Genomic DNA, 16,394 nt, shown 5'->3' with positions numbered 1-16,394 from the left:
GTTGGCAAAATTATTGATTATGTGTACAAGATAAATTCTCAAATGGAGCCTCCGCAGTATTTGCTTTATCCGTCTTGTCCCTGTGCTATGGGCCATAGGACAATGATTAGTTGAAGTTTTTATATCTGAAATCGGATAACCAGATATGTATCTGCCTAGTAGTTGTTAATGCATTTGGCAGGACAAATGCCATCCTACACGATGCTACCAGATATATCCAGCCTCGTTTCCATGTATGGGGTCACGTGACACTACAAAGTGGCACCAATCGATGCAAGATGTCTAACTGACTAAGGTGAGCAAGTTTGGCATGATAAGGATTTTTTTTGACAAATTTATAGTGAATTATGTGTTTCAGCCTCGCTTTCATGCGTAAGGTCACGTGACCTATGTTAATTAACATAAACCAACAGGGAGGATCATGCCCAATCATGTGAGCAAGTCTGGTGTATTTTCGTCTGTTATTAACAAAGTTATGAGGAATTATGTGTTTTAGCCTCGTTTCCATGCTAGATTTCATGGATCAGAATTTAACCCCCCTTAAAAGCCGTCTGAGCAAGTTGCAAAGCTGGCACCAAAACTTTTCATGTTTAGTAGGTCCTATTGAACACTTTTACACTAGGTGCTTGCTTTCAGCACGAACTTCACACGGGACCACATTTGCTCCCAGACTATATTTTTATTTACTTTTTTATTTCTACTACAGTAAACAATAATAAAATTCTAGAAATAATATGAAGATATTCTAAACATCAATATTTTATACTAGGGACGTATATATAGAAGCTTCCAATTTAACATGAATTGTTCTATTGCCATAGCCTGCGCTCCGGGAACTCGGAGACAGCGCGAGTAAGACGTGCACGCGAAAAAGCAGACACGCTAAGCGCGTGCTCGCGTGGCTTTCTCCTCGCGTGTGTGGGCCTAAATCATTCGCGCAGGCCACAGTAGTCATATCTGCGCCGAAACCTTTCTTTTTTCAGCGGTTCATCGAAATTAGGGGTTGAAAAAGTCTTTATATCACCATGGTAGAGAAAATTTTACTAAACCTTCACGTTACAAAAGCGAAATAAGTCATAGTCAAATGATATCATAAAAAGTTTTACTAGCACGACTTAAGAGCTTAACATTCCGCGAGGCCTACGTCAAGCCGCCTTTCACTCAGCTTAGTGACCTAGTTATTACGCATTTTTACAGTTATAGGAATCATTTGCTTATCTTCATTAGCTCATTTAAAGTTGATTTGATATAACCCGATCCTTTCCGAAGAAGCCCGAGGAAGTTCCGAAGATATCTTTAAAGTTCTGACACAACTACCTCTCTGGTGGTTTCCTCTCTGAAATCGGATATTTCGGGAGATGTACGATCATAGACAAAGACCGATCTTTTGTTGGTTTGTTTTTCGGGCTTCCTTTCTTTTTACACTTTCAATATATTGTTATGGCTGGGGTGACTCCAAATATTTCTTCGCGCGTGAAAAATTGGTCAGTAAGTGTGAGCTGGTAAAAGTGATAAAAGAGAAGATTTCTATCCGCAAACCAAGCCCTTACTTCCAAGGCATGAAAACTTGTTCTCCACTCATACAAAATACACCAAGACAATCCAATAAACCAGATTAAAAATTGTGAAAGCAATGACGAAAGCTATCCTCGCTATAATTTCCACGTCTTTGGAATTGATTTCTTTGCTGTCTGGTGGCGATGAAGTATCCTTTGGAGACTCTTTGCATGGCGAGTGAGTCTGTGCTTCTTCCATCGAATACAGCCCACCTCTATAGCACGAGTAATCGCTTGTCAAATTGCAGTAAGTTTCTTGCAGATTATCCTTCTGTAGAAATGGTGCCTTGAGCAATAAAATACTCCTCTGAAAATATCAGATAGAGAAAATTTCAATGCAAAACTTTACTTTCGATAATAAAACGCTAACCTTCTAGAGTTGATAGATTTATATGAGTGCTCTCCAAACCTATTAGACGCTTCAAATCTCAATGAACGCACACCTGACGTAAGAAATAATTGTCTATAAGATATTAACGCGGTGCTTAAAGAAATTCCTTATGTTATGATCTATCGCGCACATTCATGCCATCAACGTGCGCAGTAGTGAAACGAAGTAAGCACGTGCAGTTTAATATAATTACACGAATTTACAAGCTTAGTATGAGTGCCTTTTCAATACCTTTGCCCTTCCCTTGTGTATTAAGATAATGTACTCCAACATGGTGCACAGAACGAAGAAGAAAGATGTCATGAGATAAATGTCGATAGCTTTCACATACGAAACTCTTGGCATAGTGGAGTTGACAGAGCCCCAGATGGTAGCGACTGTCAAAAGAGTTGTAATACACAACCCCACCCGGGCGGGGGTGGCTTTGCTGTCGACGAACAGGGACATCCAGGCCACAAACACCACTGCTATACAAGGGACGTAAATCTGTATCAAGTAAAAACCCATCCTTCTTTTAAATGTGAAAGTCGCCTGAAGAACTGAATACTCCCCTGGTTGGAATAGAAAAATGAATTCATGAAATTAGATAACTTGTCAAGGGAGAAAAGTAGGTCAAGATTGCTTCTACGATTGGTCTAAACTTCTTGCTCTACCTTCTCGACCAATCGGATTAAGAACGAGTAAAACCAATTGCGACTCGTGAGTCAATCGCGTTTTCCCGGGCTTCGCACATTTTACCTGTTTTTTATGTGATGTCTTACTTTGTCTGTTGCGGTTTCTTTAGCGTTATTTTAACAAAACTAAACTAAGTTTCGCCTTACCGGCCACCCGGTAATAATGACTATATCCTGGCATTCTTATGTGTGAAGCCGAGTTCTAGAACTCCCCCTGTTTCATGTTGCTCACGAAAAACCATTCACTGGATGAGATGTATGTTAGAACGTCGAGATGGAAATATTCCTATAAATTTAGAAATGCTCCATGATAATATACCACCACAGGTTTATTTTCAGATTTTTCCTAAAGTTTTGTGTAAGTTACAAAAAAAGCTTTGAAAGGGAGGACGACGAGCGCGCATGCACACCCGAACGGCTTCGATGTACCTAATGACTTGACTTACCAGCAACGTATTGGACTCGTTGTTCAGCAGTAGTCATGTTCGTCATGTAAAACTGCGCCATTTCCTTGTCCAAGACAATGACCCCTGGGTTGGACTTCCAGGTGAAAATAAGATGGTTCGTAGGATAGGCATCTGTAAAAATGGATTTAGTTATGAAAATTATTATTATACGGAAAGACATCCTTGTTCGTAACCTGATCCGTTTTCATTTCAGAAAGGTTTGAAGCTCATATTCCACAGTCTACGATATTTAGTGAGGTAGCATCGAAGAAAAAAAGGAAAAACAAAAAAACAAAAACTAAAACAAAAACAAAAAAACGATGTTACTGAGTCAAACCACCGATTTTACGTAATTTCAGGTTTTCTGTCCAATTTGGTTCGATGGGAAAGCTGGGGAAAGTTTACCCCGTCATGGGGTCCTCGCGTTCCAATCTACTCCTGTTTTCTTGTCAGTCACGCACACTGCCAATAATTGTAAAAACTGTGGAGCACTTACAGCTCACAATACTTAGGGAGCAAGTTTGTTCATCCATGGGAAATGTACGGAAATTCATGTGGCACCTTGCTGTCAGAGTTGCTCTGAAATAAAAGAGGACAAGAAAAGCGTCAGATCTGTCATCTTTATCATATTTCCATGCCAGGTGGTGGGATTCGAATGGGTACCTAGTAGCTTTCACTGAATGAGAACAACTTATTCCATCCAACCGCTAAACAAGAAAATTTCAATAAAGGCAGCGGGGCCACCATTCTTGCCCAGTTCGAAAAACCTGCTTTGCATGGCGATGGATACATTTTTTGGGTCATGATCATATCAGCTTCACCCGGTTTCCGTGGCATAAGGTCCGTAACATAAGGTCACTGGAAGTGTTATATCTCCCCCTTAGATGAGATGCCAGTTCATGGCAGGTTCCCCCAGGTATTTCGTCAGCTTTCAATGACAGTTCGTATGTGAATCCATTTATGACCATTTATACTCCAAATTGAAGAGAAGTGCTTCGGGAGTACAGTGACTAAGTCTCGAACCAGGACTTCTCGGCCTAGAGTCCAACGTGTTAACCGCTAAGTCAATGCGTCTCCATAAACAGTCCTTTTTCTTTTCATTCTTTTTTCAACATTTCAGTTCGTATTGTATAGGTGTGGAGGCACAAAAGACGTCGATTCTGGAACTGAAATATGCCCAAGAAGGAACCTAGTAGCTTTAAAATTATCATTACGGCGTAGTATTTCATTATTTGAATTACAATTTCAACCAGAGATCAACAGTGCCATACCAGGTAGCGCTAGAATGAGTGAGCTCTCGCTCTTGAAAAGAGGCATATTCATGTAAAGTTACACAGGACATACCTTGTTCCCCAGTTTACCTCTCCTTTTGCAGAAATATCCACTTTGTGATTTGTAGCAAGGACATTGTGCATGTAAGATTTAGTAGCGTCTACAAACATTGTGTCTGGAACCCAGATGTAGTCTGCTGGGTGTTTCGTCCCCATTGTAAGGGTCATCATCGTTGTCATATTATGACTGAGCCTCTTGTCTTGCCAACGTTGGCGGAAGAACATGTCCAGTCCAAATTCCTGAAGATACAGCATCATATTAAATAAAATGTAATAATGATTGTGGACATCTGTCCTCGATTGTATTATTTAGTTTTAACCTTTTACACGAACGTGATTTGAAGACAAAAACTTGTGCCTCTCTCAACCAAGCAGACGCAAAGTTAAAGCCCATGGCTCGAAGCTTTGTTGTTGTTTCGAAAAACACGTTCCCCTCACACTTCTTCTTTCCCAGTTACCATATAAACAGTAAACAGTAGCAAAAACTTGGCTGAAAGCTTGCCCGTGGTTGTTCGATATGTACAGTTACGATAGGTCTTTTATTATGACCTGCAAAGGTTTTCTGGAAAGGTTTGTAGCTCTGACCTCCTCGACATTGATCATTCAACGGTTATGAAATAGAAAATTTTTCGAAAAACAGTAACTAAATTTTGACCGCAATAATACCTTCTGACTAACTCCAAAATTTTGCACTGGCCGGGAATCGAACCCGGGCCTCCCGCGTGGCAGGCGAGAATTCTACCACTGAACCACCAGTGCTTCACGGGATATTGAAATTTTTATTTATTTAATAGAAATGTTTAATTTGGCCCTTGCTTTTAGATTTCGAATCTATTCCAATTATCAGCAAGTTCATAGAGACGTTTGATGGCTGAGAGAAACGATTTCAGTTGAGAATCCTATCCACATACCAGAAGGAATGTTTTAAGAAGCTCGACTTCCATAGTGGCACCTCCCAAAATGTTCATCTAAGGTTTTTTGCTTTGTTTGTTTGTTTTTTTCTTTTTCTTTTTGTATTATTAGTTAATATCCTCTCGTATTTGTAGTGTACACGTGGCCAAAATTTTCGCATCTCAGATTTAAGGTTTAATTTCGAAATGTTAGGTTACCCTTAAAAATCTCGAAATATGGCGAGTGTCTCCTTTATTTTCATATATTCTTGTATATTCTCTTGGTATTCCAGGAGAATGATTCTCTTTTTAATACCAATTAAGGTCAATTTGAGAATTTTAAGAGGCGAAAAGGTAAAGACAGGCAGCTGTTCAGGTACTATAGTAAACCGCTCGATACCATAAAATTCCGCTGACTGCATACTTACCATTTCCACTTCTCTGATATTTGCAAAGGACGCCACCGAGAAATCAACAAGGATTTCAACTGGACGACCTGCAACAAAATGAAAGTCAACTTAATTGAGGTGAAATGAACAGCAAGCTGTTTGGGTTGCACCGAATCACGGATAATCTGTGTCTTTATACAATGTCTACCCTTTCGAAAGGTACGTAAAACAATGTTTACGCGAGCGGATAAAAACTCTGTTCGAACATTCCCTCACTGACTTTTCTGAATCATGATGAGTATAAATGGTGCTATTTTTCTGTCGAATTTACTCAGGATTGATGGAAACATTAACGCGATCACGGGTAAATTTTGTTGTTGTTTGGCTTTTAAAATCTATCTTTAAAAAAACTTGAAAATATTAACTTAAGTTTTTATTTTGATTTTCGTTTAAAGTAGCAAAATTTCTACCTCTTCCAGATGAAATATTACTCTGTCGCAGATTTTTGGAACGTGTAGACAATCTTTATGAAGAAAACAGTTCATTAACCACTAATATGACTTGATTTCACCGACCTCTTCGTTCAGATTTGAAGTTCAGCCACTATTACCTTAAGCTAGGCATCTCTCAATCATCGAATGAAAATATAGGCAAAGCATTGAAGCCTTAGAATTAACAGAAAAAAAGTAGTTTAAGTGTTTACCTGTGTAATTTGGCCTGATTCGAGAATCATAATTATTCAGTAAATGTCGTAGGTCCTTCGCTAACTGCTGGTCAGTAGAAGCAAAAGATTCAGTCCTGCATAAAAATGATTCACAAGATGAGTGAAAACGGCGAGAAATTAATTTGATAACGGGTTGCACCCATTGACCGGTCAACTCATTCAAATACCTTGCAATAAAACTGTTACTACATTTACAGAGTCTTCCTGTATAGGAAAGCAAAATTCCACAATTCCCCCCCCCCCCTCCCCCACCTTCTGTTCCGTGGTTTTACCTTTCCTCTCCTCCCTTCCGACTTAAAGAAAAACGAGCTCATTCTAACAGTTCGAGTAACCACGGCTGTAAAGGCAGGTATTAATAATTAATCTCGGTAGTAATTGCTTATTACACAGTGAGGATGTTTGTTAGAAATCCAAGTACGTCTTACTTGCCTTTGAAAACCGTGAGACTTTCCGCAGAGGATAATGGTCAAGAGAGCTATTCTCATTAGAAGATCAAAGCTGACCTCTCTTGTGTTTGAAAGTCCCATCATCGCCTTCGATCCGTTGGTTTTACAGACTAGAAGTAAAAATAACCAACTTAAATCAAAATGCGAGTGAATTGTCAATATTCAAACGTAAGAAATCACGTTACGATTTTTCTAATGAACAGAAGCAGAGAAGCTCATGATGAAAAGCAAGATCTTAGGTTAGAGCAAATCAAATAAAGGCGATTAAAATAATTTCAAAGCCCTTCACCGTCGGCAGAACGTATTCAGACAGATTAGTGTGCATACAACTGAAAATGCAGGTACAATAACAAAGAGAGGTGTTTTGGTTTATGACGTTAACATATATGTGAACTCAATTGTTAGGGTGGAGACTTGAAATGTTTTTCCTGCCCTCATGCAAATGACAAAGTCTTTTTTTTTCCACTAAAGAGGGTCAAAAACTCCCGTATTAATCGCTTTAGTCTATTTTCCAATAATTATTACTTTACGTCATGTTAATAAAGTTTCTTTTTTCATTGATTAAATTTCAGATTTACCTCTCTTGGATGAACTTAATTTTCACTCCGCCACACTCTTCGATAGTCTCAGCGACCCACTGTAGACAAGTGCTTAAAAACTTTGATGTTTTCTATCGCCTTTACGTGCGTTTTGACTGCCACATCTGCTGATAGCATGAGGGCAGGATAAGATCTGTGTCAGTTCCTTCTCACCTCATATTAAATATTGAAGACCTTTTGCATATAAATAGGAAGGGAATAAGGGTCTTTTGTAACAAAGATGATCAAAAGTAAGGAGATTTTATCAAGGAAATTGAGTCACGCTCTCAAAGCTCACTCCATGGAAAGATAATATCGATATCTTCATGGAAAAAAATTTTTTGGCACAATTTTTTTCACAATCTAAGCTCGGCGAGAAAGCTTTTCAGTATGCAGATCGTCTTAAGGTTAAAGGACGTGTGGGTAACACCCTTGAAACGTGAGGCAGTTGTCATTCGAAAACGATTTCGCGCTTAATTTATTATAAGCTGGCGAGCAAATGAAAAACTCGGTGTTTAATAGATTCGTTGTTCCTGGGTTATGTGGTAATAATGAAATAATAAGTATTTTGAAAATGTTTCTAGATGTATGATATCGATCGCAGCTAATAGGCTGCGGTGGATTTAAACGGGAATGCCTCAGACTATATAAATGATTTTCGTGATGATAGGGAACATTCTTATTTACTGCACGCATATCTTCAGTAAATGCTCGCGCAACGAACGTCACACGCTTATACACGTCCAGGATTTGCTATGAATCTTTTTGTTAGTTGTGGATGTAGCATTTTTCATCTCAGCTACTTTCTGTTTCAATCTACGAACCGGTTTTTCCAAAATTTTGTACGTTTATTTTTGCGAAAACTCGATGGGTTTTGTATTTTTGTTGGTTTGCGGTTTTTCACACTTAATTCACCTGATCAAATTTTGGTAGGTACTCCCGAAGAAACTGTCTTTGACGTATGCAATGGGTAGATTTTCAATCAAAGTTCAAAATGAAGACAGTCTTAGACTGTATGCACAATGGGGCATGTCAAATGCAGATCTGTGAAAATGGATCTCTTCTTCCGAAAGAGTTGTGTAGAAACTGCATATAAAATTTCCCAGCAGTTGTTAAAGCTACGAAGACTTACTTCAAAAAGACGAGCTTTAAACAAGAAGTTCTCCTTTTTTATTCCTGAAGGCTCGTTGCAAGCTGTGATTTGGATGTAAGTCTAGTCTCTGTATTACACTATCCATATTTTTAACATTTTTTATCGTGGAAACCAATATAAAAGGCTACTTAAATAAATAATCCTATCTGAATTCTGAACAGATTAGTTGGCATATGAATTTCGTAACGAATTTTCAATTAAGAGATTTAACGCCAGAGAAACCATCTACAAAAAAACGAAATAAGAGACTTACGAATTCTTTTTGATGACATTGTTTGAATTAAAAAAACCGCAAATCAACAGCCTTAAGGCCAGCTCAGGAGGGTTTTTTTTGAACAGCCGGTTAAGAGTGGTTTTGGTGGTTACATTTAGTCACGGGCATGGAGAATCGGATAATGTTTTTTGATAAACGAGAACTATTTTCCTCCTTCTTCTCGCGGCTTAAAGATCTGTATTTGTCAGAGATGACCAACCAGCTGTATTTGTCGTTCGTTTAATTTTTTTTCATTGGGAAAGGGGGGAATTATTAGAAATGAGGTGCCGGGGGCTAGTCAAACCCAGACTCTATTTCAGAGCCATACATATCATTTTCCACACCTTTATTAAGAGCTGACCTCGAAAATCCACACCCCCCCACCCCCCTTTTAGTTGTTGCTTCTAAATGTCGTTTTTGTTTACTTGTTTATGAGCCAGTGCTCTTTATAACAGCGTGTCTGTAAGTGACATATCAAAGACCAAACCTAACCCGAGATCAATTAGTTTTTAGAATGATAGTTCCTTATACGTGTGTACGACATTCTCCTCTTTGCTCTGTATCGTGACCCTCCACGGTCTCACCCGCCTTATCCTCGACGTTTTAGTACGTCGATCTTCAGTCGGCTATGCGCTAACATTTTGGTCACAAAACATGTAACAGCTTGAAGACACAATTCTTGCCCTGAGGGTTTTGCGACCGCGACACTTCAGCTCTTAGATAGATTGAGCAGTTGTCTTCTATATATAGATCAAAACTGATATTTTGTAAACCACAGAAACGGTTGTCTTATATATACGTAATATCAATAAGAGGAAAGTTTAACCTAATTTGTTTCGGGGACGCTTCTAGTTGTACCACCTTTTATTACATTATCTCTAAATAATGCAGAATGTTTTCACATTCAGATAATATGCAATTGAATAGTCTAGTTTGCCGATTTTTAAGTTTCTTTTTTATACTAAAGGTCGACGTTTGTTAAATGCGTGATTCACCCCTTTGTTGAATTTATATAATGAATTTATTTATTATTTATTCTTAACCTCAATTATCTCCAAATTTTATGTAGAGTAAACCAGATCAGTGTTCAAAAACAAATAAGAAGTGAATTAAGTAAATAAATAATTTGTCAGTTTTCGTCAACGCTTACGAAAAAGTGAGAGGATAAAAGAATAGCCAAAAAAGCAGAGCATTTAGATGGTTTTAACAACTTAAAGATCCATTTAGCTAAATTACTTGTAAAAAGAATTGCAGTCCGCGCGGAGTCGTTATAATTTGCGTCCCTTTTACGGCGCAGGAAAACTATATTTAAATTTATTTAAATAGAAATATATCTCTTGATACATGTAATACATGGAAGACAAGCGTAAACAAATTTTCAACTGGTGAGAATTAGAAGAATCAGAAAATATAAACACACAAACAAACAAACAAACAAACATTAAAACAACAATCACGGTGATTTTTAAGGTTGAAACGAAATGGAGAATCTACTTGATAAACGTACTTTTGGATATGCATAGGACACCAAGAGGTTTTAACTCAAGTAACCATCAGTGTTGACAGGGTAGGTAACAATCTCACCTCCATGTTTTCCCAGGAGGAAGCATTTATGAACAATGGTCGCACTTAATTGAAAATTCTGTTTTTACCATCACATGGACTTCGCACTTTTTTTTTTAAAAGTATTTTGTTTATCCCTGAAATTAGTGTTAATGTCAATTTTTAATTATTTGTGCTTAAGGTTAGTAGAATTTGCTATTCAAAGAAGTTTTAAAGACTGAGCAGTCTCCATACATAATTTTGTAAAACTGTTTCGATTTTAGTGACAAATGACCAGTTCTTGCGATTGAAGATAATCTTGTAAAACCCAATGTTTTGTTAAATGCATTAGCGACTTTGTACGAAGAAATATTATTTCTATTACTAATTTATTTTGAGCCCAACTTTATTTTGGCATGATTTCTACGGTTTTTGTTTAAATGCAAAGCTGAAAAGATATCAAGCTGTTAATATGATAAATAATGTGCGAGCCAAATTGAATAAAGTAGTAAGAAAATTTAGAGCAGTCATCATTAAATCTATATTTTCCTTGTGGTTTCCACACAGTAGTTATTGACTTAGGCCGTGAAAAGAACTGCACACGTTAGGGCTGAAACAATAGCAAAAGTGTTTGAGTCAAGCAGTTAAATCTTAATGATGTTTTAATGCTTATAGTGTTTGAGTCATGCGGCTACATCATAGTGTTATTCTTCCATATCGTTTGTGTCAGTCCATTTTTTTTCTTGATAAATTTTGGATTTGCATCATAATCCTAAACCACATGAGTAGCAAAGGCAAATTCAATAACAGATGTGACCATATTTTTTTGTTGTTTTTTTTTTGCCAAAAAAATTGAACTTGGCAGACGGGAAACCTAGTTTCCAATAATGTGGTTCACTTTGAGTTGTTTTTCTCTTAATGGTATTGAGATTAAATCAGAGTCATTTTCAAAAGCCTGATTGTTATATTTTGAAAGCTCGTTAATTTTTCGCATTGAGAACTGATTGAAATAACCCCATTGAGAAATTTCAGGTTAATGGAACATTTCAACTTCTTACAAATTTCTTTTCATTAACTCGTCCAACAGATGTTTGCTGCTCGTAACTTTTAATGATAATTGTGAATATTTAAAAAACTGGATTTTGTTATTTTACGCTTACAGCGGTTATAAAAAAAAGCTTGAAAAAAGTAACTGAAAAAAATAATGACACATTTATTTCTTTAGCTGGATAGAAATAGACGTTATTGATAATAGGTAATGTTAATTGGTGGAGCCAAAGTGATAGAATAACACAAGTTATGGGCAACAATCTCGTCACAGAAATTCTTTTTTACTTTGCGAATGCACTGAAATTATAAGCAAGGAACTGATTCTTCCGCCTAAATTAGTCTGATTCTGATTTCAAATTAACTATGCGGTTTGTCTTTAAGCTAGATCTTGTGAAATCCGTCATAACAAATTCAAAATACGACATGATCTCGACTTCAATGGATTTTGCGGGAAAAAATCTTAAAGAGAGAAAACTTGGATATTATCTTACCTCAGGCTCTGAAGAATCTTCAAACAAGGCTATTGCTGAAAGCTATGAACCTGCGCTTCTTTTTGCTAATCGAGAACAGGCTCGAACTGTGTTGTCAATCAGAGAAACAATGGGAGTTTTCAAAAGCGTGACAGTGACCAAGCGGCTTGCGTTACCGCTGTCAATCAAAGAAACAATGGGACTTTTCAGAAGCGTGACAGTGACCAAACGACTTTCGTTACCGCTGTCAATCAAAGAAACAATGAGATTTTTCAAAAGCGTGGCATTGAATAAGTAGCTTGCGTTACCGCATGAGGGTGTTGTGCGAAATGGCTTTGTCACGTGTTTAGTTCAGCTGTGCTGCTAATTTCCGTTACGAAAGAATTTTAAAAACTTATACAGTTATTCTCATTGGTCGATAGGTGTGCTTAGATGAGAACATGAAAACACTTTCACTTCTCGCTGAGATATATTTAAAAAAAAGCAGTAAAGGACTTCTTTCTGTGTTTACAAAATCTCATTTGACACTGCGTCTCAGGTCTGCTTACTCTTCTTATTCTGCCAAATCCCCTTGAGGTGTGGACGAGGTAAATTAAACACGAAAATAAGTCCTGTGTTCCTTAAAATTCGAAAACGAGACCAGTATAGATGTTACAACAAGTTAAAGGAAATGCGTTGTCGCCTTTACCTTTACTTGAATTTTTAACTCTTCTTTTCATTTCGTTTTGTTTTTTCCTCTTTCGCAAGAGCTTGTTGATGGGTGTCATAATTTTCGGAAACAAAAATGACGTGGAAATGTTTGGCGCCTAAAGGTGAGAGACTGCCATCTTATATGACGTCAGTATCAGAGCATAACTTTTATCAGCCTCGCATCTTTACAAGCCTCGAAGGGTCGACAGTAAACCTATAGGCCTTTTGACGGTTAGATTTTGGGGCTTTTGGTTGTTACATGGATTTAAAATGATTTTCTCTATATAATCTTAAATCGAGTTGAAGTTTTTCACTCGTTGGTATGTATTATGAACTACATCTAAACTCATTTATTCTGCCTCTGATAAAGTGAAGTGGAACGTAATTCGAAAATTCATAGATTATTTGTTTGAAACAATACCTTTACTCTTGGTATAATAGTGCTGAGAGTGCATTAGCTGATCTTTGCAGAGCTGATTCTTCCAATTCGTAGCATGATTGTGTGTTCAGAGAGCGAACGGACTAGAAACCACGGGGAATTCACTGAACGAGCATACAGGGGTTCGCTTCACACTAACACGCTCCAGAGGATGAATAAATATAACACAAAAACAAAATAATTAAACGGCTAGCGAAAGACTATAATGATAATTACCTCAAACTTTACTCACATTTCACACCATACTCCTGGTTCAAAAACACATTGCAAGGGGCCTATATTTTAAAACACGTCTCACCGTTTGAATTACTCTTTCCGTCAAAGGAAAACAGTTTTGGTGGCTTCAAGTCGAATTCCTGCTGGGTCGTTGTGTTGTAATTTTCTGTTTTCCCTTTCAGTAGTTTTACCAGCCAGTGCAGCTTGAGCTCAATTGAACCGGGCCGAAATTTGGTAACCAAGTTGTTGATAACAAAGAAGTTAATAAAATGCTGAAATCCCCAATGTTTTCTTTGTTTACCCTGTTAACAACTCTTTATCTATATTGCTGAATTGTTTTTCAGTCTGCTGTACGATAGAAACTAACGAACGCTTTCAGGATGCTCCACATGATCTGAAACTTATTGGTAATCGAACGGCGGGAATGATGCCGCGTGGCGTGGTCAGAACCAAGTTATCAATACAATAATCTATTTTGAAACATTCAAACATCAAATTGAATATTCATATTGTCATTGTAAATCTTAATGTAAATGTCAGTGAAAATGACGATAAAATGAATCGATTTGGAAACCTGGAGACTGGTTTACCGGTGCAAACATTCTTAGATATATAGAAGTGCTCGTCATGACGAGCTTTGCTCACCAAAAGAATTTATGCAAATGAGGCTGAGGCGGATCTGAGATCCGCCTGGCAATTATTAACTGTAAGAGAAGAACTGACTTCGCACCCACAGAACGACCGAGGTGTTGCGGATGAATTTTCAGTAATTACTTTTTTGGCACTTTTCGGCGTCCAAATTGCATGGCGAGAGTAACCCAAAACCTTAAAGCAGACCCTTCTTGTCACAATACGAATGTTTTCCAGATAGGGACACGCGTTAATGTCAGCTCCACTCGCGTGATTGCATTTTTCAAGGTTAAACCCTCGCGTGGATCTAACAACTCAAGTTTACTTTAAAGCGTACAATGTAAGCCAAAGTAATTTTACAATTTAACTCCATGATCGAAATTTTGTTTACAAAGGATAGTAACGGATCGACATCGACCTAGAGCGTCAGCTTCACTCGCGGGGAGTCAACCATTTTCTCTTGCCCCTTGCGCAACATAGAATGCAAATTTGCTGACCCACTCTATTGATACACACAACTCGACAGTCGTTAAGAGTTGAAAAAGATTAAGCTTTTTTACCAAAACCATGTATTTCCGATTTTTAAACGCTAACAAAAATTTAGTAATGGTATGTCCACTCCGGAAAATAATACCGCAAACAACAGCAAGCCCTAACCGCGATGAGAACACTCATGGATCACACAGCGCAACAGAACTCATTTTGTTTGTTTGTTTGGGTTTTTTCCGATAATATTGGCCTGTAAAGAAATATATAATGGAGTTTTTTTGTACCCTCCGCCGGCACCATATAATTGGCTAAATGCTAAGGAAGTAATATACTCTAAAGAGATCATTAAAGGAGTAAAATCTTTAAAATAATTTTTCCTGCTGGGGTTTCCTGGCGTACCACTGCGAACACAGCGAACCTCATGTATAAGGCTGCGAGAAAATAAACAAAGACAAGTAGAAAAAGTTCTTTACTCACAAATCTCTTTTACAATCTACGACCGATTTTACATCTCGTGTCTGAAGCAAGAGTTGGAAATGTAAATGCAATTTAATACGTTACGTGAAGAGGTATTTTACTCGTTGGTAATTTTATTCCTAAATTCGTTGTTTATTTTGAATTGAAAAATCACGGGATTTGAGGACAGACACCACCAAGGCAAACACAACATCGACGTAAAAATTACCAGTCAACGGAACGTGCACTTATGATGTGTAATTAAGTTAAGGTTGGTTGGTCATCTAAACAGGAAAACTATCTTTTTCTATTAAAACAAACATTGCTTTTTCATCACGGCTTTTCGCGGTTAACGTTCAATTAAATCTGCAAAGGAAAAAAAATCAAGACAAGTAAATTTAATTATGTCGCAATTCAAAATTAGTTTGTCATAAGATGAAAACGCACAGTCTAAAATGAAACAACTCCCAAAGAGAGACAGAACCAAATAAAAAAAAAGGAAAGATTTTGCCTTCAGATAACAAAAGCCCAAATAGGACTGACTACACAAGAGAGACAGAACCAGGTGAAAAAAAAGGGAAAGGTTCTGCCTTCAGATAACAACAGCCCAAACAGGACTGACTACCCAAGAGGGACAGAACCAGGTGAAAAAAAAAGGAAAGGTTCTGCCTTCAGATAACAACAGCCCAAACAGGACTGACTACCCAAGAGAGACAGAACCAGGTGAAAAAAAGGGAAAGGTTCTGCCTTCAGATAACAACAGCCCAAATAGGACTGACTACCCAAGAGAGACAGAACCAGGCGAAAAAAAGGGAAGGTTCTGCCTTCAGATAACAACAGCCCAAATAGGACTGACTACCCAAGAGAGACAGAACCAGGCGAAAAAAAAAGGGAAAGGTTCTGCCTTCAGATAACAACAGCCCAAATAGGACTGACTACCCAAGAGAGACAGAGCCAGGTGGAAAAAAAAGGAAAGGTTCTGCCTTCAGATAACAACAGCCCAAACAGAACTGACTACCCAAGAGAGACAGAACCAGGTGAAAAAAAGGGAAAGGTTTTGCCTTCAGATAACAACAGCCCAAACAGGACTGACTACCCAAGAGAGACAGAACCAGGTGAAAAAAAGGGAAAGGTTCTGCCTTCAGATAACAACAGCCCAAATAGGACTGACTACCCAAGAGAGACAGAACCAGGTGAAAAAAAGGGAAAGGTTCTGCCTTCAGATAACAACAGCCCAAATAGGACTGACTACCCAAGAGAGACAGAACCAGGTAAAAAAAAGGGAAAGGTTCTGCCTTCAGATAACAACAGCCCAAATAGGACTGACTACCCAAGAGGGACAGAACCAGGCGAAAAAAAAGGGAAAGGTTCTGCCTTCAGATAACAACAGCCCAAATAGGACTGACTACCCAAGAGGGACAGAGCCAGGTGAAAAAAAAGGGAAAGGTTCTGCCTTCAGATAACAACAGCCCAAATAGGACTGACTACCCAAGAGAGACAGAGCCAGGTGGAAAAAAAAGGAAAGGTTCTGCCTTCAGATAACAACAGCCCAAACAGAACTGACTACCCAAGAGAGACAGA

The 16,394-nt window shown here is 38.0% G+C and overlaps 1 protein-coding gene and 1 non-coding gene across 3 annotated transcripts; both read right to left on the bottom strand.

Annotated features, from left to right (window-relative positions):
• Positions 1 to 674: 674 nt before the first annotated feature.
• LOC113687048 (glycine receptor subunit alpha-1) lies at positions 675 to 12,034 on the bottom strand. Of its 2 annotated transcripts, XM_089183177.1 has the most exons (10): positions 11,915 to 12,016; positions 7,426 to 7,550; positions 6,831 to 6,957; positions 6,381 to 6,475; positions 5,717 to 5,784; positions 4,412 to 4,638; positions 3,564 to 3,646; positions 3,068 to 3,199; positions 2,179 to 2,498; positions 675 to 1,863 (listed from the first exon to the last, which is right to left on the bottom strand). In XM_089183177.1, the coding sequence occupies exons 3-10, from the start codon at positions 6,929 to 6,931 to the stop codon at positions 1,579 to 1,581; spliced, it is 1,311 nt and encodes a 436-aa protein (XP_089039303.1). In that variant the 5' UTR covers positions 6,932 to 6,957; positions 7,426 to 7,550; positions 11,915 to 12,016; the 3' UTR covers positions 675 to 1,578. The 2 variants fall into 2 exon arrangements, with proteins under 2 accessions (XP_089039303.1, XP_089039304.1); XM_089183178.1 differs by lacking the exon at positions 7,426 to 7,550 and having other exon boundaries at positions 11,915 to 12,034.
• Positions 5,087 to 5,157, bottom strand: Trnag-gcc (transfer RNA glycine (anticodon GCC)). The gene has a single exon. It is a non-coding gene; the product is annotated as a tRNA-Gly (tRNA).
• Positions 12,035 to 16,394: the final 4,360 nt, after the last annotated feature.

The sequence above is a fragment of the Pocillopora damicornis genome, chromosome 9 (genome assembly GCF_964200805.1).
Source record: "Pocillopora damicornis chromosome 9, jaPocDami1.2, whole genome shotgun sequence".
In the NCBI taxonomy this organism is placed as follows: Eukaryota; Metazoa; Cnidaria; class Anthozoa; order Scleractinia; family Pocilloporidae; genus Pocillopora; species Pocillopora damicornis.
Note: the sequence above shows the minus strand (reverse complement) of the source record. Positions and strands in the feature narration are given on the sequence as shown.

What these genes read in the sequence shown, in the direction of transcription:
- LOC113687048 (XM_089183178.1), bottom strand. Translation starts at nt 6,931, where the DNA reads ATGATGGGACTTTCAAACACAAGAGAGGTCAGCTTTGATCTTCTAATG. An exon ending in ATATCAGAGAAGTGGAAATG is followed by an intron (nt 4,639 to 5,716) that starts GTAAGTATGCAG and finishes CTGTATCTTCAG; the next exon opens with GAATTTGGACTGGACATGTT. An exon ending in GAGGTAAACTGGGGAACAAG is followed by an intron (nt 3,647 to 4,411) that starts GTATGTCCTGTG and finishes CTTTTATTTCAG; the next exon opens with AGCAACTCTGACAGCAAGGT.